This window comes from Cannabis sativa, chromosome 1, assembly GCF_029168945.1.
Source record: "Cannabis sativa cultivar Pink pepper isolate KNU-18-1 chromosome 1, ASM2916894v1, whole genome shotgun sequence".
NCBI classification, from domain to species: Eukaryota; Viridiplantae; Streptophyta; class Magnoliopsida; order Rosales; family Cannabaceae; genus Cannabis; species Cannabis sativa.
The window spans coordinates 45,536,944-45,559,855 of record NC_083601.1 but is presented as its reverse complement, the minus strand read 5'-3'; the positions used below and the strand labels follow the sequence as shown (position 1 = coordinate 45,559,855).

The 22,912-nt window shown below is 33.9% G+C and overlaps 5 protein-coding genes across 8 annotated transcripts; all 5 read left to right on the top strand.

Moving 5' to 3' along the window:
- The first annotated feature begins 287 nt into the window (after positions 1-287).
- On the top strand, positions 288-8,088 carry LOC115707828 (golgin candidate 5). The gene is made up of 20 exons (XM_030635909.2): positions 288-591; positions 832-998; positions 1,235-2,238; positions 2,352-2,423; positions 2,531-2,605; positions 3,421-3,535; positions 3,641-3,702; positions 3,814-3,861; positions 4,398-4,682; positions 4,763-4,822; positions 4,910-4,993; positions 5,139-5,204; positions 5,280-5,378; positions 5,467-5,685; positions 6,252-6,363; positions 6,463-6,683; positions 6,908-6,967; positions 7,095-7,208; positions 7,530-7,604; positions 7,725-8,088. Exons 2-20 carry the CDS (start codon positions 839-841, stop codon positions 7,743-7,745), a joined length of 2,952 nt encoding a protein of 983 aa, XP_030491769.2. The 5' UTR covers positions 288-591; positions 832-838; the 3' UTR covers positions 7,746-8,088.
- A 1,456-nt stretch (positions 8,089-9,544) lies between these two features.
- On the top strand, positions 9,545-14,101 carry LOC115707827 (probable plastidic glucose transporter 3). 3 transcript variants are annotated; one of them, XM_030635908.2, is made up of 14 exons: positions 9,545-9,968; positions 10,096-10,237; positions 10,476-10,581; positions 10,669-10,736; positions 10,856-10,988; positions 11,622-11,721; positions 11,801-11,913; positions 12,012-12,105; positions 12,300-12,453; positions 12,539-12,682; positions 12,853-12,926; positions 13,000-13,088; positions 13,219-13,333; positions 13,530-14,101. In XM_030635908.2, exons 2-14 carry the CDS (start codon positions 10,147-10,149, stop codon positions 13,710-13,712), a joined length of 1,464 nt encoding a protein of 487 aa, XP_030491768.2. In that variant the 5' UTR covers positions 9,545-9,968; positions 10,096-10,146; the 3' UTR covers positions 13,713-14,101. The 3 variants fall into 3 exon arrangements, with proteins under 3 accessions (XP_030491768.2, XP_030491767.2, XP_030491766.2); XM_030635907.2 differs by having other exon boundaries at positions 10,082-10,237; XM_030635906.2 differs by having other exon boundaries at positions 9,546-9,968; positions 10,087-10,237.
- A 405-nt stretch (positions 14,102-14,506) lies between these two features.
- LOC115704445 (pentatricopeptide repeat-containing protein At4g21170) lies at positions 14,507-17,237 on the top strand. Of its 2 annotated transcripts, none has more exons than XM_061117365.1 (2): positions 14,507-14,858; positions 15,344-17,237. In XM_061117365.1, exon 2 carries the CDS (start codon positions 15,410-15,412, stop codon positions 17,114-17,116), a length of 1,707 nt encoding a protein of 568 aa, XP_060973348.1. In that variant the 5' UTR covers positions 14,507-14,858; positions 15,344-15,409; the 3' UTR covers positions 17,117-17,237. The 2 variants fall into 2 exon arrangements, with proteins under 2 accessions (XP_060973348.1, XP_030487513.2); XM_030631653.2 differs by having other exon boundaries at positions 14,508-14,858; positions 15,335-17,237.
- Positions 17,238-17,691: 454 nt separating this feature from the next.
- LOC115704042 (cytochrome c-type biogenesis CcmH-like mitochondrial protein) lies at positions 17,692-19,519 on the top strand. Its single transcript, XM_030631265.2, has 4 exons — positions 17,692-17,846; positions 18,232-18,400; positions 18,798-18,938; positions 19,032-19,519. Exons 2-4 carry the CDS (start codon positions 18,257-18,259, stop codon positions 19,239-19,241), a joined length of 495 nt encoding a protein of 164 aa, XP_030487125.1. The 5' UTR covers positions 17,692-17,846; positions 18,232-18,256; the 3' UTR covers positions 19,242-19,519.
- A 106-nt stretch (positions 19,520-19,625) lies between these two features.
- On the top strand, positions 19,626-22,129 carry LOC115704396 (protein PLANT CADMIUM RESISTANCE 8). The gene is made up of 4 exons (XM_030631606.2): positions 19,626-20,063; positions 20,252-20,323; positions 20,410-20,622; positions 21,551-22,129. The coding sequence occupies exons 1-4, from the start codon at positions 19,889-19,891 to the stop codon at positions 21,640-21,642; spliced, it is 552 nt and encodes a 183-aa protein (XP_030487466.2). The 5' UTR covers positions 19,626-19,888; the 3' UTR covers positions 21,643-22,129.
- The last annotated feature ends 783 nt before the right edge of the window (positions 22,130-22,912 follow it).

Here is a 22,912-nt window from a genome sequence, read left to right as displayed (position 1 = left end):
TTGCTTAATAAGTTGCCATGTCAACGCCGACACGTGTGTAATTAATTTTTAAAAAATAATTTAATTATTTTAAATTTAATTTTACGTAATTTTATTATTATTAATTGATTTTTAGTTTAATGAATGTTTTAAAATGTATATTTTTTATTTATTCGTTAAATTATACATGTAGTGCTGCTGATGTAACAACATATTATCATTTTGTTTACATAAAATTTGACAAAATAATTAATTTACAACATTTAAAATAACAACCTAAAAAAATCAAAGGCATAATAATACATATGTCATGTTGGCAAATATCTTAAATAACCATTAATTTATTGTTTTAACACAAAATTAATTAATTAATTAATTAATCTTAGTAGCTATACAGTAATATCAGATCGATCCTCCGTCTATTTCATCAAAGAACCACACCACACGCGGTGTCCCTTTTCCGCTTTTCATATATTTTCTCTTCGAAAAGGAGGAATTCCGAAGGACAAGATAATCATCCCAGTAGTAAGCTCAATGAAGCACAAAACTCGTTGATTTGATTCACATTCACATTCACGGCAACTCAACTCAATTCTGACCACCCCACACCAGGTTGGTTCTTAGTTCTTACTCTTTTTTGTTAATTTCTTGTATAAATCTCAATTTACCGGAAAATTATAATAAGAAAGGGTTTTTGGATTCTACCCATTACGATTCGGATCTACGTCGCAGCAATCTTAATTTGATAGCCTTGATCCCATTCTTTCTTTTTGTGAGAAATCTTTGCGGATGTGAATGTGTAGAGAGTTATTGATGGTGTTTTCGAATTGTTAATCTGATTTGATTATATAGCCAGAAGATGGCGTGGTTTAGTGGGAAGGTTTCTTTGGGTAATTTCGCTGATATCGCTGGCGCGGTGAATAAGATCCAAGAGAGCGTTAAGAATATCGAGAAGAATTTTGATAGCGCTCTTGGTTTCGATGAGAAAGATAAAGAGAAGGCTGATTCCAGCAATGAAGGTACTACTTCTGTGTTATGAGTTTCAATAGTGGCTAGAGTACATTTTTTAAACCAGGGATTATTTTCCTACGAATTGACTATATTATTCTATCCTCATTAGGAAAAACCCTTGTACTACTGTTTCATTACCCCATTTTCCCTTAGAAGTTATGTTTTCAGTTGTTGTTGTGTTATATTATATGTGAAGAAAATGAACTTTTTTGGATTGATTGATTTCTTCTTATATGTCTGTCAGCATCTGGGCTATGGAATTCATCCACTGTTATGGCCTTTATGGGGCAAAAAAGTGAGGAAGGTAGTTCTGAATCATCAGAAAAACCTGAAACTCCTGAATCACCTGAAGGTGATAAACCATTAGGAGAGCATGAATATCCAGAACATCCATCTACATCAGAGGAACATGAAGGGGAACGGGTGGACATTTCATCACATTCTGCTAGCGAACAAACTGCCACTGCCGAGGAAGACAGTGAGAATTTAACAACAGAAAAACATGATGAACATTCAGAAATGCAAGACGAAACAAATGTTGTTCTGTCAAGTCCTGAAAAACCTGAAACTATATCACCAGTGGTGTCTGAACCTGCTGTTGAGAATCTGGAGCTGTCAGATTCTGTTGAAAGTCTGGAAAAGAGGGAGATTTCAGGAGATGGAAACTCGGGGAGTTTTGATTTAGCACAAGAGAATTCAGGAGTAACTGAAGTGGAAGTTGATCAAGGTGAGGGCACTGCTTTCGTGCCAGATGAATCACATGATTTAACTACTGAGAATGTGAAAATGCATGAACAGAAAGCAGAAGTAGAGAGCCAGAGCACTGATGAAAGTAACATGCAATTAGGGATCTCTGATGAACATATGTCACAAGGTGAGGAGAGCGTAGAGATTTTATCTCGAGTCCAAACTGGGGAGTTGGGAGATACAAGTACAAGAGTTACAAGAGAGGCAGAGCCCTCTGCTGCTGAGGAAAGTGACAGTGCTGAAAAATCTTCTAATGATGATCTTCCAAGTACACCACCTCATTCACATGAGGCTTCTCAGACAGTTTTGGAGGTGATTTCAAATGAGAATAGCACATTTGTTAAAACAGCTGGTTCAGATCAGCATGTTGATGAGAAACAGAAGGACATCAGAGAACAACATTTAATGTCAGGAACAGATCTTGCTTTTGAACTTGAGAGAGTGAAAAAGGATATGAAAATGATGGAAACTGCATTGCAAGGTGCGGCAAGACAGGCTCAGGTGTGTCTTCAGATGATATTGTACAATCTTTCTTGTGTTCTTTTGATATGTTCTATGCTTTTCTTGAATTGCATTCTACAGTTCTGAACTTCATATCTATCTGAACTTTCCAGTCAAAGGCTGACGAGATTGCCAAGTTAATGAACGAAAATGAACAATTAAAAGTTGTGATTGAGGAGTTGAAGGTGTGTAGAATATATTTATCTGTGTTCGTTTACTTCATTTCACATTAGTGCCAGAGACATTTTTTAGATGTTCAATTTCTAACTTCTGAAACTGATGCATCCATCAGAGGAAACCAAGTGATGCAGAAGTTGAGACTTTGAGAGAAGAATACCATCAGAGGGTTGCAGCTCTTGAAAGGAAGGTATATGTGTTTTGTTACTCTTGTTTGTGTGTTAGTTTCACTTCTGAGTGTTTAACATGTAAGACGACACAGTAAACAGTTAATACTCTAGAATGGAGAATTTTCTCCACAGGCCATGCCATCTAGATTGCAAGTAAACATGTAGTTAATGACCTTTCCCATTGAAATTTATGTGATGAAAACAGTTACAGTTCAAGATGAACTTTGTTCCAAATAAGTAATGAGTTACATCAGTATGTTCACAATTGCTATGTTAGACCGCCAATTCATCAGGCCTATGCGTAGGACATCATAATTGGTGAGCAGATTTTGACATTGGATAATTGTGGACATTTAATTATTTTGGGATCAAGCACATTGTCTTAGGAATTCCTAGATTCTGTTTTCTTTTGAAAGTTTATGTAAATAAATTTAATGTGAGTGTAAGATATGCAAATTCTAATATGTATTGAGCAATACCTCTAGGGGACAAACAGGTCTCTTGAATTTCCTGGGAATTTAGCTAAAAATCACTCTCAGATTCCCTCATTTGTGTCATTGACTCTACTGTGGTGTATCATGCTATGTTTACCCTTATCTTAACTGCAAGTATTAATGGCCAGTGATTGATAAGTTCCTGGTTGCCATTTAGAAGGATTTATATGAAAAATGCTGATTGAACACGAGCTCCAGTTGGGTGCTAATGCTCCATCCATTAGATGGGTACTCTGTTTTTATGTTATTTTAATTTAAACTCATGGAGAAGCACATCTTAAGTAATTTTCTCTGTTATGGGTTAAATGTTTGATTTTTCTGTTTATTATGCATGATTTCAGGTATATGCTCTTACTAAGGAAAGGGATACTCTTCGAAGAGAACAAAATAGAAAAAGTGATGCAGCTGCTCTTCTCAAGGAAAAGGATGAAATTATTACACAGGTTATGGCTGAAGGTAGGTGAACTAGTTTTGATATGGTTTTGTTATATCATGTCTGGTATGTCAGCTTAATTCAATAAAACCAGCCAACTTTATTTTGTATATGTTAATATTGTACAGGTGAAGAGCTTTCCAAAAAGCAGGCTGCTCAAGAGGGTCAAATTAGAAAATTAAGGGCTCAGGTATTAAAGGATTTTTTTTCAAATTGTGTGGTTCTTCATACTTGTCTTCTATTAGTTTCAATTTTTATCTATATTAATGTTTAACTTGCATCAATGCTTTGTGAAAGCTAGATTAGGGAGCTTGAAGAAGAGAAGAAAGTCTTCATTACTAAGCTTCAGGTCAGTGATTCCTATGACGTGCTATAAGTTCATGATTATTGCTTTATTTGTCTGAAATGACCGTTTCTCTTAGTGTCACACTAACTCTTTCAATGTGCATGACCTTTATGACATAAATATATTTGGCTTAGTGTTTGTTCCACTCATTTGAAAGTTAAGAGTACTCTTTCTAGAGAATGTGGGTGGATTTAGGTTTCTTTCATATAAATTGGCTAATCTCCAGCATTTGCTTCACTTCAAATTTAAGTTCACGTTCTCATATGTGAGACTAGTAGGATATTGTTTAGCTATACTGTACTTTAAATGTATATGAAATCATGCAAATTTATTTAAGACCTTGATGAGAAAACACAGAAATAGTAGTTCATGCATATATGATTACCCGGTAGTTGTAGTAGAAAGTTTAATGGATATGTAAATGTTGTCAAACCATTTTAATGAAAGAAGTTTCACCAGCTAAATAATTGTTAGTTTCATTCATTTCTTTTCTGAAACAATTTAAAGTGAGTTGTGAATAACTCTTATTTTACATCCAGGTAGAAGAGAATAAAGTTGAGAGCATCAAGAGAGACAAGACAGCAACGGAGAAATTGTTGCAGGAAACAATAGAAAGACACCAGTCAGAACTTACATTGCAAAAGGAATACTATACTAATGCTTTAAATGCTGCCAAGGAAGCTGAAGCCTTAGCAGAAGCAAGAGCCAACAACGAGGCCAGATCTGAACTAGAGAGTCGCTTGAGAGAGGCCGAGGAACGTGAGTCTATGTTAGTTCAGGCACTAGATGAATTGAGGCAAACGCTAAGCAGAAACGAGCAGCAGGTTTTTGTTCTGTTTAATTTTATTAAATCTTCTGCTTAGTTAGACTCATTATTTAATTTATGTTCTTTGTTATTGTCAAGGCTGTATTTAGAGAAGACATGCTTCGTCGAGACATTGAAGATCTTCAGAAGCGTTATCAAGTGAGTACAACTCCCTTGACTAATCTTGCTATCCTTGTTCGCTCTTCGCCTTTATTTTTGCAAATTTAATTTGTTTGTTTTATCCAGGAAAGTGAGCGCCGATGTGAGGAGTTGATTACACAAGTTCCTGATTCTACAAGGCCCCTTCTAAGGCAGATTGAAGCTATGCAGGTGCAGCATGTTATTAATAAACTTTTGATCTATTACAAAGAATAAATTGTGTTTCGGCTAGTGGTATTTCATTTCCTTCAATGTTGTAACCAATTAGGTTGTTTTATTGCTTGAGTGTTGAGTCCCTTCCATTTATTGGTAACAGGATACAAATGCAAGAAGGGCAGAAGCTTGGGCTGCTGTAGAGAGATCCCTTAACTCCCGACTCCAGGTTTGTAATTTGTTTCTGCTAGTTATTGTTTGGTTGGAACTTGCTTCTGTCATTTATTCTTCTCAAATCTAATAGGAAGCGGAGGGCAAAGCTGCAGCTGCTGAGGAAAGAGAACGATCTGTGAACGAACGTCTTTCTCAAACCTTATCTCGAATTAATGTTCTTGAGGCACAGGTATAGGTTGTCCTTAAGGGTTAATGTTTGTTTCTTACAAAGGAATTTCATTTATATGGCATGTGCTCACACATTATCTATATTCCAGATTTCTTGCCTTAGAGCCGAACAAACACAGTTAAGTAAATCTCTTGAAAAAGAAAGACAAAGGGCAGCTGAAAATAGGCAGGAGTACCTTGTAGCAAAGGAGGAAGCTGACACTCAGGAAGGCCGTGTTACCCAACTTGAAGAACAAATTAGGGAACTCAAACGTAAACATAAGCAAGAGTTACAAGAGGCTCTGATGCACAGGGAACTGTTACAACAGGTGATGCTTTTGTTTCTACATCCGTTGTAGTGCTGTGAAAGACTTCTATCAGTTCTTTCTAATGTTTCTGTGATGTTTGTGAAGCGATCTGCCAACCAAGTGGCTGTAGCCTCTTGGTCTCATACAAAAAAGAACATTTTTTTTTGTTTTTATTGTTTTTTTGGATTCTTGGAGTTCATTATTTTGTATTTATTTTCTTTGAGTATCCGGTTCTTTGTTATAATATTTTTGGTGAACAAGGATTCATTCTTCTTTTCAAAGTTTTTTTGTTGCCAGGTTGAGAGGTATGTTTGAGTTAGGAATGTGATGAAGGAATTGACTGAGGAAATTCCTGCTCTTTTGTTTGTTTCTCTTTAAAGTTTAATGCTTAGAGAAGTTTCATTTTTCTTAGTAATTTTATCTTAAAATAATGCAATTTATAAAATTTTAGGTATCCCCCACAAAGCAAAACGAAAAAAATATCGGTATCTTTATTAAAAAATAAGTTTGCAGTAGACTATAACAATGCATTTGTTTGGTATTAATTCTCTTCAAAATCACTGATTTAAGCTTTTGAATTTTGTCAGGAAATAGAGAAGGAGAAAGCTGCTCGGCTGGATATGGAAAGGACAGCTCGTGTTCATTCAGCTGCTGCATCTGATCAGACTCCTACTAGGCAGAATTCTGCTTTTGAGAATGGTTTGATCCTTGGATTGTAATTTACATATTTTTTTTAACTTCAACATCACTCTGTTTAATTTGTGTGGTCTGTGATTGCTAATCTCTAACTTCTTGCAGGAAACTTGAGCCGAAAACTTTCAAATGCTAGCAGCCTTGGCAGTATGGAAGAAAGCTACTATCTACAAGCATCTCTGGACTCTTCTGACAATTTATCTGAGAGGAGGAGTGCTGGGGAGCCAGCCATGAATCCCTATTATATGAAGAGCATGACACCTGGTGCTTTTGAATCTGCCCTTCGGCAAAAGGAGGGTGAACTTGCATCATACATGTCCCGCTTGGTGCGTTTTTTTCTTTCCTCATAAGCTCTAGTGTTTAACTATTTTGGCTCTACATTTCCTTTTCTATGTTGGGTGCTGTATCTCAATTCATATCAGAGCTTTGCAAAGAGCTGCTTTTGTTTGTGTCAAAAAAGTTTCTTCTTTTTTCTTCAACTGATTCTGTACTACTTAAGTTTTCATCTTTACACAGTTTTATTAATACTCTGATAATTTACTTACTTCAGGCAACAATGGAATCAATACGTGATTCTCTTGCTGAGGAGTTGGTCCAAATGACTGAGCAGGTGGGCTCCTATTTCTTCACTTTTATGTTTGTTTTTTCCTCGTCTTGTTCTGTTGTTTTCTTTTTCTTCCTTTTTTTTTAATGTCTGTCTGTGTAACTGAGCTTGAGAATTGTGTACACTTTTACAGTGTGAAAAACTACGAGCAGAGGCTGCCACAGTTCCTGGTATAAAGGCAGAGCTAGAATCTCTGAGGAGGAGACATTCTGCTGCACTGGAGCTAATGGGTGAACGAGACGAGGAGGTATAGATTGCTTCACTTTGGTTCCTTCTGCTTTGATCGTAAATGGATTTGGCCTCAAGTTTAAATGTTGTGGGGTGGGTAGTGGTTGGTCTTATATTATTTAGTAAGATGAGGTCCAAACTTTTCTGTTTCTTCGAAACGAAGCCTTGTCTTTGATGCTTAAAAAAGAAATCACTTCCTTGCATTGACATGCATTCAAGACAACCACTAAGGATTTAATAATTCTTCCACAAAATGTGGCACGTTTGTACTTTTGATTATACCGAGAATTTAGCTGTCAGTTGCTGATTCGCTGATTCACGATCGTTGCTTTATTTGTAGTTGGAGGAACTCCGTGCTGATATTATAGACTTGAAGGAGATGTACAGAGAGCAAGTCAATCTGCTTGTGAACAAGGTATGTGTTACGCAAGACTGAACAAATTGCTCCTTTTTATTCACATGTTTTTTTTTATTAATAAAAAAGCCACCTTTGCTGAGACATTACACCCTGATTATTTCTGTTTACACTTTACAGATCCAGACCATGAGTTCATAGTAAAGAAAAAAAAGAAAAAAAGAAACTCTTGAGGTTTGAAGGGCCCCCAACTCTTAAATTCATGGTGCCGTTATCGTATACTCGGGTGAACGCTATTGGGTTGCTCAGCACTGCTCGATTTTTTATTTTCTTTCATCCATACTCATTTGATGGTTGTGATTTGGTTAAGGTGTTTAGGCAGCCATAGTGAATTTTTTCTTTTTAATAAACTTTGATATGTATGTAACTATTTACTCGCTTGTATATCATGGATCTTATTGTTACAGATGATTAAGCTTAAAAAAAGCTAACAAGGTTTTTTTGTTGATTTATTTGTAATAAGAGCATTTAATTTTTCCCTGAATCGGAGTTAATTTCTCTTGTACCACGTCTTCTTACAATGACACCTACTTCATCCCTCCCCCCCCAAACTTAAATTTGTTGTTGTCGTTGTACTTTTTTTTTTTTGAAGGGAATTTAAGTTTGTTGTTGAAAAAAATGTGTCTTTATCGATGTTTAATTGTTATAATTTATATATTTCGTTAGGAATAGTATTTTTGTTAAGAAGTTTACTATCTTAATAAGTATTATTAAGCATATGCTATTTATTTATTTATTTTTGTAAAAAAACGATTTGAAAGGTTGCAAGATTGGCTAATTTTTTAAGTTAACTAATTAACTATCTTTTTTTTTTTCTTTTGCATGTCTCCAAATGTTTAGAGTGGGTGCAGATTAGGCATCATTATCTAATGACGATTTGATTATAATTCTGAGGAATTAAGGTTTAAGTTGTAATTGCTTTGTTTTTAATCAAATCAAAATTTGTGAAAGGTCAATTGTATAGTTGTGCAGATTAACTTTAGCACCAAAGAAAACAAGAGTTGAAAATAAATTAATAGTGGTAGCAGTAATAATGGACCTTGTCTGTGATTGAATTTGAATGGTAGGTTGGGTCCTACATAATTAATTTGTCTGGCCATATAATATATCAATCGGCTCAGCATTTGAAGTTGTAGTTGTAAATAGATGTAGATCTCATATTCCCAGTTTCCCACCTCAATATCATTTGTTGAAAAATCTTATTCTTACTTTAATTTGCTCCCAACGATATTTTAATGCCTAATTAGGATTTTTGTCCTTAAACTTTGACATGTATCAGCTTAAACTTTGACATGTATCAGATTATGTTTCTTGAACTTTTAAGCTCGTTAAAAATACTCCCTGAACTATTGAGATTGTTGGATTTAAAGACTAAATTAGAAAAAAGTCTAACATAGATAAAGGTTTAGGGGCTATAATTTAGTACATATCAAAGTTCAAGGGACATGATTTGGTAGATATCAGAAGAATTTGGGGAGCATGATTTAGTACATAAGCAATCACTGAAATAGTAAAATTGAATGAAATTAGACAAAAATCCTTAAATCCAACAATCTCGATAGTTCAGGGAGCATTTTCAACAACCTTAAAAGTTCACGGGTCAAAAATCTTAATTAACCTATTTTAATTGTCACTATTAAACTAATTGAGTAGTAGTCGTTTAATAATACTTACGTATATTGCTTACTCTTGCTGCTGACTCTCCTAATTTCCTCCCAATAATTAGGAGTAAGGGAAAATATATAATATATTAATTAGTGAATTAATACTCCTTCAATAAAAAAAAATTAATTAGTTAATACTGAACTAGTAGTAGGCTAATAACCTTGTTAACAATAATACAAACAAAAGTTGAGATATTAGAGTTTGGATGTTAAATAAATTGGTGTCCGAAATTGATTGGAGAGATCTGAAAGATGCAAAACACCTGATCCGGGCATTGACAACTATTAGGGGACAGGTGTCGTTCTCTTTTGCTTCCTTTACCATCTTTGTCTTTCTGCTTAAGATTTACCTTTTATTATTATTATTATTTATTTTTCTAAAAAAGGGTCTCATTAGATTTAGACTCACTACCATTACCATTACCATTACCATGTGATGTGATTTGCAGTAGTACAATCGTCAGTATCATCATCATTCCTATGTACGACTCCTTTTTCTTTCTCTCTCTCTAAAATCTAACATCTCTGCCATTACATTACACAATTAAAGAAGAAGAAGAAAAGATTTCACACGCTCAATCGCTCAGATTTCCTTGTCTCTTTATACTTACAGTGTCACTGATTGTGGCGCATTTTAGCATCGTCTTCTATCTCAGATTCATTTTAATCTCACTGTTTCGTACCTCTGCATTTCTACAAGGTTCTCTCTCTCTCTGTATATTTGTCTTATTTGATTTATTCAGTTATTGCTTAATTTTTTTTTTTTTTTGAAGAAAATGTAATATGCTGAAACTCTGTGTGTACATTTACAAGCATAGTATTTGCAGTCGGTCGTAGAGCACCCTCTTGCGGAAGTTGGAGGTTTTATAATATTTGATATGAGAGGGCGTCTCCACGACGCTTTTTCCACGTACAAGCGTGGACCAGCGAGGGATTATTTCAATGGTTATGACAAAGATGGAAGTTCTGGTACTCTTTCAAATCATCTTTCATCATTTCTAATTTCCATGTTCTTGTTGTTGGGATTCTTGTTTTACAAGTAGATTTTGCTTAAAATAGTATTTCAAATGATTTTATACAGATGTAGTTATTTGTTGTGGGTATCTGGGTATTGGCATTATTAATTTCTAGAGCAATGCTCTGATTTAGGTTCTATATCACTGGTGATACTGACAGCCGTGTTAAATTCTTGTATGGACATTTATAGAACGTTTAGTGAATGGCAAAGATACTGTCAACCCCTCATGGAGACGTTCTTTACCGCATATGCTTGTTGCTGCGATTTCTTCATTCTTGTTTGGATACCATCTCGGGTATCTACCAAATTGTTCTTGTTCTTTTACTTATTATTTATCATGAATATGTGCATAGATTATTTACTCTGTTCTTATGCTATGCAGTGTGGTCAATGAGACACTAGAGAGTATTTCTGTGGATCTTGGCTTCAGTGGGAATACTTTAGCTGAAGGTACTTTATTTCATAGCAGTCTTAATGTTCTCTGTGTTCTTTCAAGCACTCAAATTTGGTATTTTCTTTTCTTCTCCAAAGAAATTTTATTGATATATTCTATTCTTATGTTGGTGTAGGTCTAGTGGTAAGTACATGTTTAGGAGGTGCTTTTGTTGGATCTCTATTTAGTGGGTGGCTTGCAGATGGAGTTGGTCGTCGAAGGGCATTCCAGCTCTGTGCATTGCCTATGATAATTGGCTCAGCAATGAGGTCAGCAACATATGCAAGCAATTGTTCATTCATTTTCAAATGTGATTAATTATTTAGTTCATAGAAATGCTATTTTTTTCTGAAAGATGTTAGTTTTGTGCAAATGTATTACAATGGAAAAATTGTTGTGCAATGAATAAAGTGCTCGGCTTGTACAAAGTATTCAATATAAAGTTGAAAGTTTTTTAGTTTGAGGTTATAAGTGTATGAAAGCTTACTTCCTTCTAGTGTAAACTAGAAATTCTGTCTCAAACTTACAGTAGCCTGGCTCTCTAGCACTTGTTGAAAGATATTTCTATATTTGTCTAGCACTGCTGTAGTTCTTCTCTTGTTACTTGGTAGGAATCCTTCTTCTTTTTTCCATTTATTTATAACACTGATTAGAGTTCGAAAAAAGAAAAACAGGAGGAAGAGAAAACTATTAGGAACGAATAGCATGTATACAACTACAGAGGGAAAAGTGACTCATGTACCTGACTTGTATTGTTTTCAATAATTTAGAATGTATTTTCTCTTAAGTTTTTGGTATCATCAGAGACTCTACTTGCAGATTACATTATCTTGGTGTATTTATTATTATATTATTTTTTTAAAACTCAAATGACGTTTACCATAGAATTAACAATCTTGCAGTGCAACAACTAAAAGTCTGTGGGGTATGCTTCTTGGGAGGTTATTAGTTGGAGCTGGAATGGGCATTGGGCCAGCGGTTGTAGCTCTCTATGTAGCAGAAGTATGAGAGATAACCTTTAATAGATGATTCAACTATAGCCAACTTTCCCTTTTTTAACATTTTCTATTTCATCAAACAGATTTCACCAGCTTTTATAAGGGGTAGGTACAGTTGCTTCACACAAATCGCAACATGTCTTGGAATTATGGGGGCTCTTTTTATCGGACTCCCAGCCAAGGAAAGAGAGGGTTGGTAAGTAACTAAGTTTGTTAAACATATATGCCAATTATAGTAACATATTTATTTGTTCAACTATTGAAACTTTTCCAACATATATGATGATGTGCTAGGTGGCGGGTTTGTTTTTGGGTATCCATTGTGCCTGCTGCAACACTTTCTGGTCTCATGGAGTTTTGTGCAGAGAGCCCTCATTGGCTTTTTAAGGTCATATACTATCATGTGCTAATTTTTATTTATTTTTTATTTAAATTGACATGTCCCTTGAATAATCAGAGTTATTTGCATAATCAACTTACCATTAGATGCATAAATAAGATTCATGTGATTCATTTGTTTTTCACCCTGTTAAGGTTGTTTTTTCAATTGAGATACTGATAGATGTTTCTGACTTGATTTAGAAAGGAAAAAGTACTGAAGCTGAAGCTGAATGCGAAAAGCTTTTAGGAGCAGTATATGTTAAATCTGCAATGGCAGAGTTGTCCAAGTCTGATAGAGGGGAGGAATCAGATTCAGTTAAATTCTCAGAGCTACTATATGGCCGTCATTTCAAAGGTATTAACTCTTCGATTATAATTGTTAACCTATGACATTTGTTTTTCCCTCTACATGGTTACCTTATCATTTCCACATTTTGCAGTGGTTTTCATGGGGTCTACCCTTTTTGCTTTTCAACAGCTATCTGGCATAAACGCTGTATTTTATTTCTCTTCAACTGTATTTAAGAGCTTTGGGGTACCATCGGAGGCTGCTAACATATGTGTAGGAATCGCAAATCTTCTGGGTATAGCTTTACTCTCTTATTGTGTACACACACATGAATTTATATTTGGTAGAAGTTGCACTAGTTTTATTTGAGTAAAATATTAGTTTATTTTTATTATCTTTTATTATGCCTTTTATATAATTATACATACGTGTAGTATTTAGTTTTAGCATATTTTTCTACTTCAGGATCAGTTATTGCAATGATATTGATGGATAAACTTGGAAGAAAGGTGCTTCTTCTCGGGAGTTTTTCTGGCATGGTAAACTCTCAAACAAAATAAAACTGTCTGAAATATGAATGTTGACCTGCAAATGACATGTACTTCATTATAGGTAGTGTCATTGATTCTTCAAGTGATTGCAGCAAATTCTTTAGCATCAGGATCTGGGACATTATATCTATCTGTTGGTGGCATGCTTCTGTAAGTGATCATCAATCAATTGTAACGTAGACTTGCTAGATCATGTCATCTGAATGGTGGCATCTTTATAAGCTCTATTGCCTTCGCTATGGTTACTACTGTATGGCTAATCAAAAAATGGAAAATGCAGATTTGTCTTCATGTTTTCCCTCGGTGCTGGTCCAGTCCCAAGTCTCCTCCTTTCTGAAATATTCCCAGGTCGGATCAGGGCTAAGGCTATGGCAATTTGCATGGCTGTGCATTGGGTAATTTTTCTGAATTGATCATTCCTAGTATGATATTTTGAATCCTAGCCCTTACTTTATTTTGTGCCTGTTTGGTCCAATGATTACATACTTGGGTAAGCTCAAGTGAAAGGTTGAAGTATATTGATCATGGTTGATGAGTTTAATGTTTTATTGTTTGTTAATTGTTATTCTGACAAGACTGTACTTTTAACAGGTGGTAAATTTCTTTGTTGGTCTATTGTTCTTACGCTTGCTGGAACAAATTGGGGCAAAATTTCTGTATTCAGTCTTTGCCACCTTTTGTTTTGTGGCTGTGATTTTTGTGAAGAGAAATGTGGTGGAAACGAAAGGAAAAACGCTCCAAGAAATCGAAATAGCACTTATTCCACCTGAGTGAAAGGGTCCAATTATTTTGGGAATCCTACACGGCCATTTACACAAGTTTACTTATCAATTTATGGTAGATATGATATTAAACCTTAAATTTACGTTTGCTCTGCCCTATAAGTTACAAGGTTCGCGCAACACGAAGTTTTCGCAGGAAAATTTGGAGTAAAATCATCATCAGATGCTCACATTGAAAGGCCTACATATGTATATCTTTTCTTTTTGCTTTCTTAAGAACATAAATGTTATATATAGATATATTTTTTTGCAAGCTTCTGCAGTACCCGAAGCTTGCTTAAACATGTACGAGTGTAGTTTATCTTGTGCCCTTCAGTTTGAAGAAATATTTTTTGATATTGAAATAATTTTAATGATACAAACATTGCATTGCAGTGAAAACACAGGATTCATTGAGGTGCGAAAAAGACAAATTATTGTGTAGCAACCTAAAAACACAAAAACGACAGTCCTATTCATTTTTTTTATATATAATGTTCAATGCTACTCATAATATTATTGTGTACCTTTGTTATAAGCTCACCAAATTATATCCACCACAATTGATGCATAAGGAAAAGCTCATAATACATGCTCATGACTCCTACCTCCTATAGTTTTTTCTTTTAAAGTAATTCAATATGTCCTTAAAATACACAAAAAAAAATTAGACATATACTAACCATTCATGTCTAGTCATATTGGCCAAATATTGCATGCGTTTTAGAAAAATTAGTTTTGTGTATTTTTTTTTGTTTTTGACGTGGTGAACAAAGTCACACATGATTATCAATGCAGCACACCACAATCGGCGGTGGAGCCCCTCGAACCAAGATAGCTCATTGTCTAACCGAAGGGCATGTTTTGCCAAACCATGAGCTGCGGAAAACAAAACGCAAGCCACATAGGACAAAACTACCTCCGGAAATATAGACAATAAAGCTATAACGTATTTGAACAATACCCCATCACCTTGAAAAACACCTTCCCTTTATTAATAGTTTTGTGTGTATTTTAAATGCACGTATGATTACACTTTTCTTTATCACCATCATAACTTTGGTCCCTTACATTACAACCTCTCTAGTCTCTACCCTGCCACCACCACCACCCATCTCCTCTGGTTTCGATCATCTTTGCCGGCTTTATATATCTTGGGGTAACGTTCTTTTTCTTATTGAAATCTCTCATCTGTCATCTATCTTTGATTTTGATCTCCTAATATCATAAACTTCACGTTTCAAATCTCTCACTCTCTCTCACCATACTTGAAAACTATAGTTCTATTTAAGAATAACTACCACCTGTTTGATAAAACTCCTCAATGATATCTATAGTCCTGTTTTATAGAATTTAAAGTTTAAAAGTTTATAGTGTGAATGTTTACAAAACGAATATAATATGATAAATTAATTATTATTAATTTTTTAAAATAAAAACTTATATGGTGGTCCATCTAACTAAAACTTTAATGCTCTCTTGCTTTAGTATTTCAAGAACTTATTGCAAGGTGAATTCTATTTCAGATTTTTTAGTATCGAGATTCTAGTTTACGTACTTAGTTGAATGCTCTGACTTGTTACTTGTAGTCTTACTATATCTTAATTTAAAATTTTGAATTCACTTTTTGCATAGCTTGTATAGTCTGTGCTGCAGTGTTAGTCTATGTTCTCTTAATTCCTTAGCCACACGCACTGAGTGAACACACCCATGCTCCATGAGAAGGCTCACCGATTTTCTCAGCAACTTTCATTATCTTCAGCAGCTTCCCAATGCTGGAGAACCCAAGTTCAGAGAAACCAACTAGCTTCCAAAGTCTCATCTATTCTTCTACAGAGACACAACTGGGTTCAACTCCTCCAAAACCTCAAACTCACCCCATCACTTTTCCTCCAAATTCTACACAGGACTCAGAACAACCCACAAATATCGTTGGATTTCTTTGATTGGGCCAAATCTCATCTTGGGTTCGAACCAGACCTCAAATCCCAATGTCATATCATCCAAATCTCACTTGGGTCTGGCTTTTCTCAATCTGTGAAGCCCCTTTTGGATTCTCTGGTTCATAGCTACCCTGCACCAGTTCTTGTAGAGCACTTGACTCTGTCATGTAAAGGTAGAAATTCTCTGTTCCAATCTTTGAGCTTTGTACTTGAAACTTATGGACGGAAGGGTTTGTTTAGAGAAGGTTTAGAAGTTTATGACAAAATGAGAGTTCATGGTTATACCCCTTCAATTAGTGTCTGCAATGCTCTTCTTGATGCTATTCAACGAGGGAATGAGATTAGACTGGCTTGGTCATTTTATGGTGCCATTCTTCGAAATGGGGTCTCTCCAAATCTATTTACATGGTCCCTAGTAGCCCGAATTTTTGGTAAAAATGGGGAGCATGAAAGAATCTCTAGAATTATAGAATTGGGTGTTTATAGTTCTGAAATATATAACACTCTTGTTGATTGTCTTAGCAAAAGTGGGAACTTTGAAGCTTCATTTGATTGCTTAAGTGAGATGCATGACAGGAAAATCAACCCTGGTTTTAGTACTTTGAGCTTGATTCTAGATGGGGCTTGTAAACATGAAAATTCTCAAGCGATTGCTAGAATAATAAGTATTATGGTTGAAAAAGAACTCATTTCTATGAGTCCTTTATGTGAATATGATAAGTTGATACAAAAGCTTTGTGGCTTGAACCGAACATATGCTGCTGAGATGATTTTTAGGAAAGCTTTTAATGAAAATATTGGATTGCAGGAAGCTACTTACGGCTACATGCTAAGGGTATTGTCTAAAGAAGAGAGAACAGATATAGCAATTTGGGTATACAAACTGATTTCTGAAAAGGGTGTTGTATTGAATGAGGCTACCTATAATGCATTTGGTGGTGTTCTTCTCAGGAAAGAGCAATCTGAGGAGGTATGTGAGTTGTTAATGAAACTTATAAGAAGAGGATTTAGTCCTTGCTCTTCAGATTTGTCTGGATTCTTGGCGATTTTATGTAGAAAAGGCAGATGGAGAGAAGCAGAGGAGATGTTGAATGTGATATTGGACAAAGAACTTTTACCAGATTCATTATCTTGTTGCTCATTGGTGGAGCATTACTGTTTTAGCAAACAGATAGAGTCAGCTATCAAATTGCATGATAAGATGGAAAAATTGAACCTTAGTTTGGATGTAACCACATACAATGTACTTCTTAATGGTTTGGTTGTGTTAAGGAGAATGGAAGAAGCAGTTAGAGTGTTTGATTACATGAGAAGACACCAAAAGCTAAGTAGTGCCAGTTTTACAGTCATGATTCAGGGACTTTCTCGTTTAAATGAACTTAAGAAAGCCATGAAACTTCATGATGAGATGTTGAAGATGGGACTTAAGCCAGATGAAGCAACATATAAGAGTTTGATTTTGGTGTTTAAGTAAAATACATTTTTGTAATAGATTGGGGTGCGATTTTTGTATTCAGTCTTTGTCACATGTAGTGATTTTTGTCAATGGAAATGTAGTGGAAACAAAAGGAAAGGCGCTCCATGAAATTAGCACTTATTACAGAGTAAATTGTTATATGCTATTTTTGTTTTCTTTGAGTAATTTTTTTTTCTGAATTAGTTTTCTTCGAGTAGTTTGTGATTGTGAGTTCATTTATGTGTAGTGTAAAACCAAAAAAACGATGACAATACTTTTTCTTTTGCTCAAGCAAAAACGACAATATTTTCTTTTTCTTCGACAATAGCAAAAATGACGAGAATATTATTAGTAAACAAGAAACGAAATTCATAATTCGATTATTATATTAAAAAAAACGACATTAAGAAGCAAAAATAATGTAAAAGCGATATGAAATCCGGAAAAAACAATAATCAATGAAACGACAACATTTGAAAATAACGACAAAATGTTTTTTAGGACCGACATTAATTTTTAAAAACGACGATAATAATGAAAAACGACAATTTCATGAATAAACGACAACATATGAATAAAACGACAATCGCATGACTGCATGAACATTTCTTTAGTGAACTCAAAGTTACAATTATACCCTTACGGTAATTTTCTCGGCGTGAGCTGAGCTTGACTCCCTCTGGTCTAGCCTCTCTTTCTCAGGTTCATAGCAGCAACAGCAATAGCAACATTCTCGGCCACTCTCGTAGTAAGTTTTCATAAATATCATTCATCTTTAGGTTAATAGACCTAATGAATGAGGACAAGATTTTCATTTCTTCATTCTCTGATAAGTAATTGAAGTTTTTTTGTCTTTTTTTGGGCACTCGACTGGGTTCTTTTATACAAAACCTGAAATTCTAATCTTTCTGAACTGCACCATTTTTTTTAATGAATTTTAATTTATCGGCTTCTAGCCGCATTGATGGGTTTTCGTTCTGTTTATTCACCTGCATTTCTTTGTTATGTTTTTTTTGTTTTTGTTTTTGTGGGAGTTTCTGTTTGCGCTGTAGATGTTTGATAAAATGCTTCAGTGAACTTAACTGTCTCCAAGTTTAAACGGTATTCTGTTGTTATTTGTGAATATTTTGTAGAATCTGAAAAGGGGTGTTTGTATAAATGGAGAAAGAAGGGGATGTAGTGAAGAAGACTCAGGTGATTGAAGCTCGAGCTAGGAACATCAGTCACAATGTCCGCTGTACCGAATGTGGTAGTCAGTCTATTGAAGATTCTCAAGCAGATATTGCTATTCTTCTTAGAAAGGTAGGTTCCATTTCTAAAGGGTATTTTTGCCCCTCTTTATATTTACTTAAGTGGCTTTGGTAGCAACTCCTTTAAAATTTCAGTCAAGTGTAGACTAGACTGTCAGTTCTTCTCTGCATCAAATTTAGTTATGCCTAAAAGGGGATCAATTTAGTCTTATATGAACTTGGGTTTTAATAAATGACAGGGGATGAAACCTCTGAACAATAGTAGTAGATTAAGTTTTGTAATTCGCAACGGGTAACATGCTAAACATGCCACTGCAACCCTGGTGCTTTTACTTCTCTATGTGTACTTCTCTAATGGGAATCCGTGAAAGCTTCCTGTTCTTTTTGTTCTAGTCATTTGCAATTAAGATCATCCATTCTCCTTATTAGTGATTCAATGTTTTTAACAGATAATCCGTGATGAGATTCGGTCAGGAAGTTCAGACAAGGAGATATTTAAAAAGCTAGAAAATGATTTTGGTGATACCGTACTATATGAACCCAACATCGAAGGATTTGACTTCAAGACTATTGTCGTTTTTCTATCACCGGTCTGTTCAAGGGGCTTACTCTTTTGTAAACTTAAAACCTCCATTTTATTCTGAAATTTATGTTAATTTTATTTACATTTGGTTTTGCCATAGGTTCTGATGTTTGGTGCTGGTGTCGGGTTATGGACTTACCAGTGGTACAGAGAGAAGAATAGCGTTCATATCATGGCTCTAAACCTTGTCAGAAGTGTTCCATTGACTCCAAAAGAGAAGCAAACCATGCTTCACGTCCTTACACCTCCAAAAAAACCAAAAAATGCTCTTGTGTCTTGGTGGAGAGGATTACGAAATCAATATCAATAATGTGCTCCTATTCATCAGCTGCTTCTTGGCCAAGACTTTGGTGGGAATGGCAAAGTTTTTATTAAACATTATATACAGATCCAACAAATCCATCTTTTAAATGGTTTTATTACATTTTGTATCATAATATGTGGTTTTGTATCCCAATAAAGAGTATCTTTTTAGAACAACTTTCGTACTGTAACTAGTGATCGCACATGTTAAAAACAAGATTTGAATGTTTTATGTATTCTTTCTACATTATTGAATTTCGATTGCTCAAGAAAGCTAAACTCCAACTTCAACTTGTAAAGAACATAATTTTTATTTTATTATGCTAAGTAAGTTGAGTGATTGTTTATGCAACAAGTTGATCGTAACCCATTGCCCAAGAAATCTACTTATTTTTCTCATAAGATAAACTTAGTACATGCTTGCTTACACTACAATTTACAAGTTGAGGAATAAATCCATGTGAATTTAGAGCTGTTCTTCAAAATGTCAAAGATACAGTGAGGTGAAACAATGATATTTTAGTGGCTTGTCCTCATTTTTTATGTACATTTCTTACTTCATGACGTTGACTATAAAATATTTGAGAAGTCAACACTTTTTTGGTTAATGAGTTTTGACATTACAGATTTTCTGTATAAAAGAATAAGCTACACATGAATAGTGCAAGTGATCAAATGGGTCAAATCGAAGAGATTGAGAGCAAGGAAGTTCAGCAAACGGCTGAACCCATTGGCTCAGTGGCTCCAAATTTTCATGCAAACCAGAACCAGCCTCTTGGAAAACCATGGACCACAGGACTGTTTGATTGCTATGAAAATCAGACAAATGGTAAATTTCTTTTCTTGCCCATCAAGTTTTAAACCAAAGAACTTAACTAATGAGACTAAAACTTAAATGTTGCTTAAAGGCTCCAATGATACATACAATTTTAATATGGGAATTTTGTTATGTCAATGTCATCAATCTTTGCCAAAGAAACAAATCTGATTATATAATTTCTGGTTTTATTATGGCAGCTGTTATGACATCTTTTTTACCTTGTGTGACATTTGGACAGATTGCAGAAGTACTACATGAAGGAGAAATGGGTAAATTCTCCTCCTCTTTCTCAATTTTTGTTCTTTTCTCAAATGTGGTTTTTAACTGATCTGTTAAATAATTTGGTACTGTGTAGCTTGCCATTTGGGAAGCTTCATATACTTATTGATGATGCCTGCCTTGTGTTCTCAATGGATAATGGGATCAAAATATAGAACAAAGCTAAGGACAAAATATGATCTAGTTGAAGCTCCATATACAGATGTTATCTCTCATGTCTTTTGCCCTTGCTGTTCTCTTTGTCAAGAATACAGAGAACTCAAAATCAGAGGACTTGACCCTGCTCTTGGTAAACACACACACACACATCTATTCTATATAAAGTGTGCCTATATAACTAAAATTCTTGGTTTTTGAGAAATTTATGGGTGACTTTTAATTTTTATTTAATAAAATAATTAAATATTATTTATATATAATAAAATAATAATAAAACAAATCTCATTAATATTTGAACTGATATTTGGGTGACTTTTAATTTTTATTTAATAAAATAATAAAATATTATTTATATATAATAAAATAATAATAAAATAAATTCCATTAATATTCGATCTTCATTTTGTAATTTAGATCTTCTTAGTCATTATTTATATATAATAAAATATTATTTATATTTATACTCATATAGACATGTTATTTTCATTTTGTAATTTAGATCTTCTTAGTCATTATTTAGTTCACTTAAACATCTTTCGATTATGCTAACTGAAGTTTTGTTTCTTTTAGGTACTTCATTACAAAGATCTGTATTACATGTATTGTTTATTTTTGACTATGAGGAGGTGGATTTCTTTATTGGGAAACATATAGCATGACAAATTATTGTTCATATATTTAATAATTTTTTTTGATTAATGAGATTCATATATATAAATGTGTATATTGAATTCTTTATTCAAATAATTATTTTTGATTTTTACGTGATTATTTGTTGTTCTTTATTCAAAATATAGAACAAAGCTAAGGACAAAATATGATCTAGTTGAAGCTCCATATACAGATGTTATCTCTCATGTCTTTTGCCCCTGCTGTTCTCTTTGTCAAGAATACAGAGAGCTCAAAATCAGAGGACTTGACCCTGCTCTTGGTAAACACACACACACACGTAGTATATATATATATATATATGTATATCACTATATAATGCACTTCAATTCTTGTAATCAGTGTTCAATTTCTCTAACAAAAGAATCTATTTTTTTTTTCTGTTGTAGGATGGAATGGAATCCTTGCTCAACAACAAGGGAAGAATTATCAGGATAAAACAGTAGACATTCCTCCTGGAACTCAAGCCATTTCCAAGTGACCAAAAAGTTACTTAAACTACAAGCTTTGAGTTTGATTGAACAATTACTGTATGAATATTGTTTTAGTTATTATGGGGAGGATGTTTTATGCATAAGATTGTGTTATGAATTATGATATGATTGATCAAATTATAAAGTTGTTGTGTTGTCTATATTAACTACCTCAACCAAAGTTGAGAATATTCTTTATTGTTATACACAACTCAACCACTCAAATCTTAGCCCCACACAGATCTTACAGACACAGTTATTGAATTGAATCCAATTACGACAAATGGGCATTGGGTAGGCATCATGATTAATGTCGTTGTCTTCATATAAGGTCCTGCAATGCAATAACTGAGATATTTCCGCGAAAATGACCCACCTAAAAAGGAACACAGAAAACGACAGTCGTTTGAAACTAAAAGAATTTTTAAAATTTACACTATATTTGGTATTTTTGTCATTTTTTTAAAAATAAAAGATAAATGCTAAAAGTCACCTAGCACCCTCTAATAGGTATGGATCAATTAATTATTAAGTCTCATTTAATTTAATAAAATAAATATTAAATCCAATAATAGTGTTTGTAGCACTCTCTAACATATCATCATATTATATTATATGAGTATAAATTTTTTGAAAAATTTCGATTAGTTTACAGTGTTGAAAATACATTTGAAGTTTTTTGAACACGTGTGGTAAACTAGAATATCAAGAACTCTAATTTTGATACTACAAATTATTCTGAATTTTTTAAAAATTTATAAAGATGATACTGTAACTATAACGAATACCTCTATGAAAAAAAATTTTTAAAAAATATATCGGCATGTAATTTTGAACGTAGAGGTTGACTAAGAGATTGTAATAAGAGGTTGTAATTAATACTCCTCTTAAATATATCGCAAGAAATTTTTCTCAACAAAAAATATTTGTTTAATGTTACTAGGAATAAATACTTTAATAATTTTTTTTTTTAAAGGATCATTAGTGAAATAAAATAATTTAAAAGGGAGATGATAGAAAATAACATTTTGTTCTTCTCAATTTTTTTTAGTAATTTTGTTTCTAATTTTTTTTTACAAAGATCTCAAATATTTTTATTTATATTCAAAAAAACATTTTTTCAGTTATGTGTAAAAACTACCTTAATCTAACTTTTTTTTGTTTCTTGAATATCTTTGGTACCCTAAAAATGAAAAAGGAAAAGTATTGGGTGAAAGATTTTTTTTGGTACGGAATAAATCCAAAGATTTGAACTTTCATTCCCTTAAAAAAAAAAAC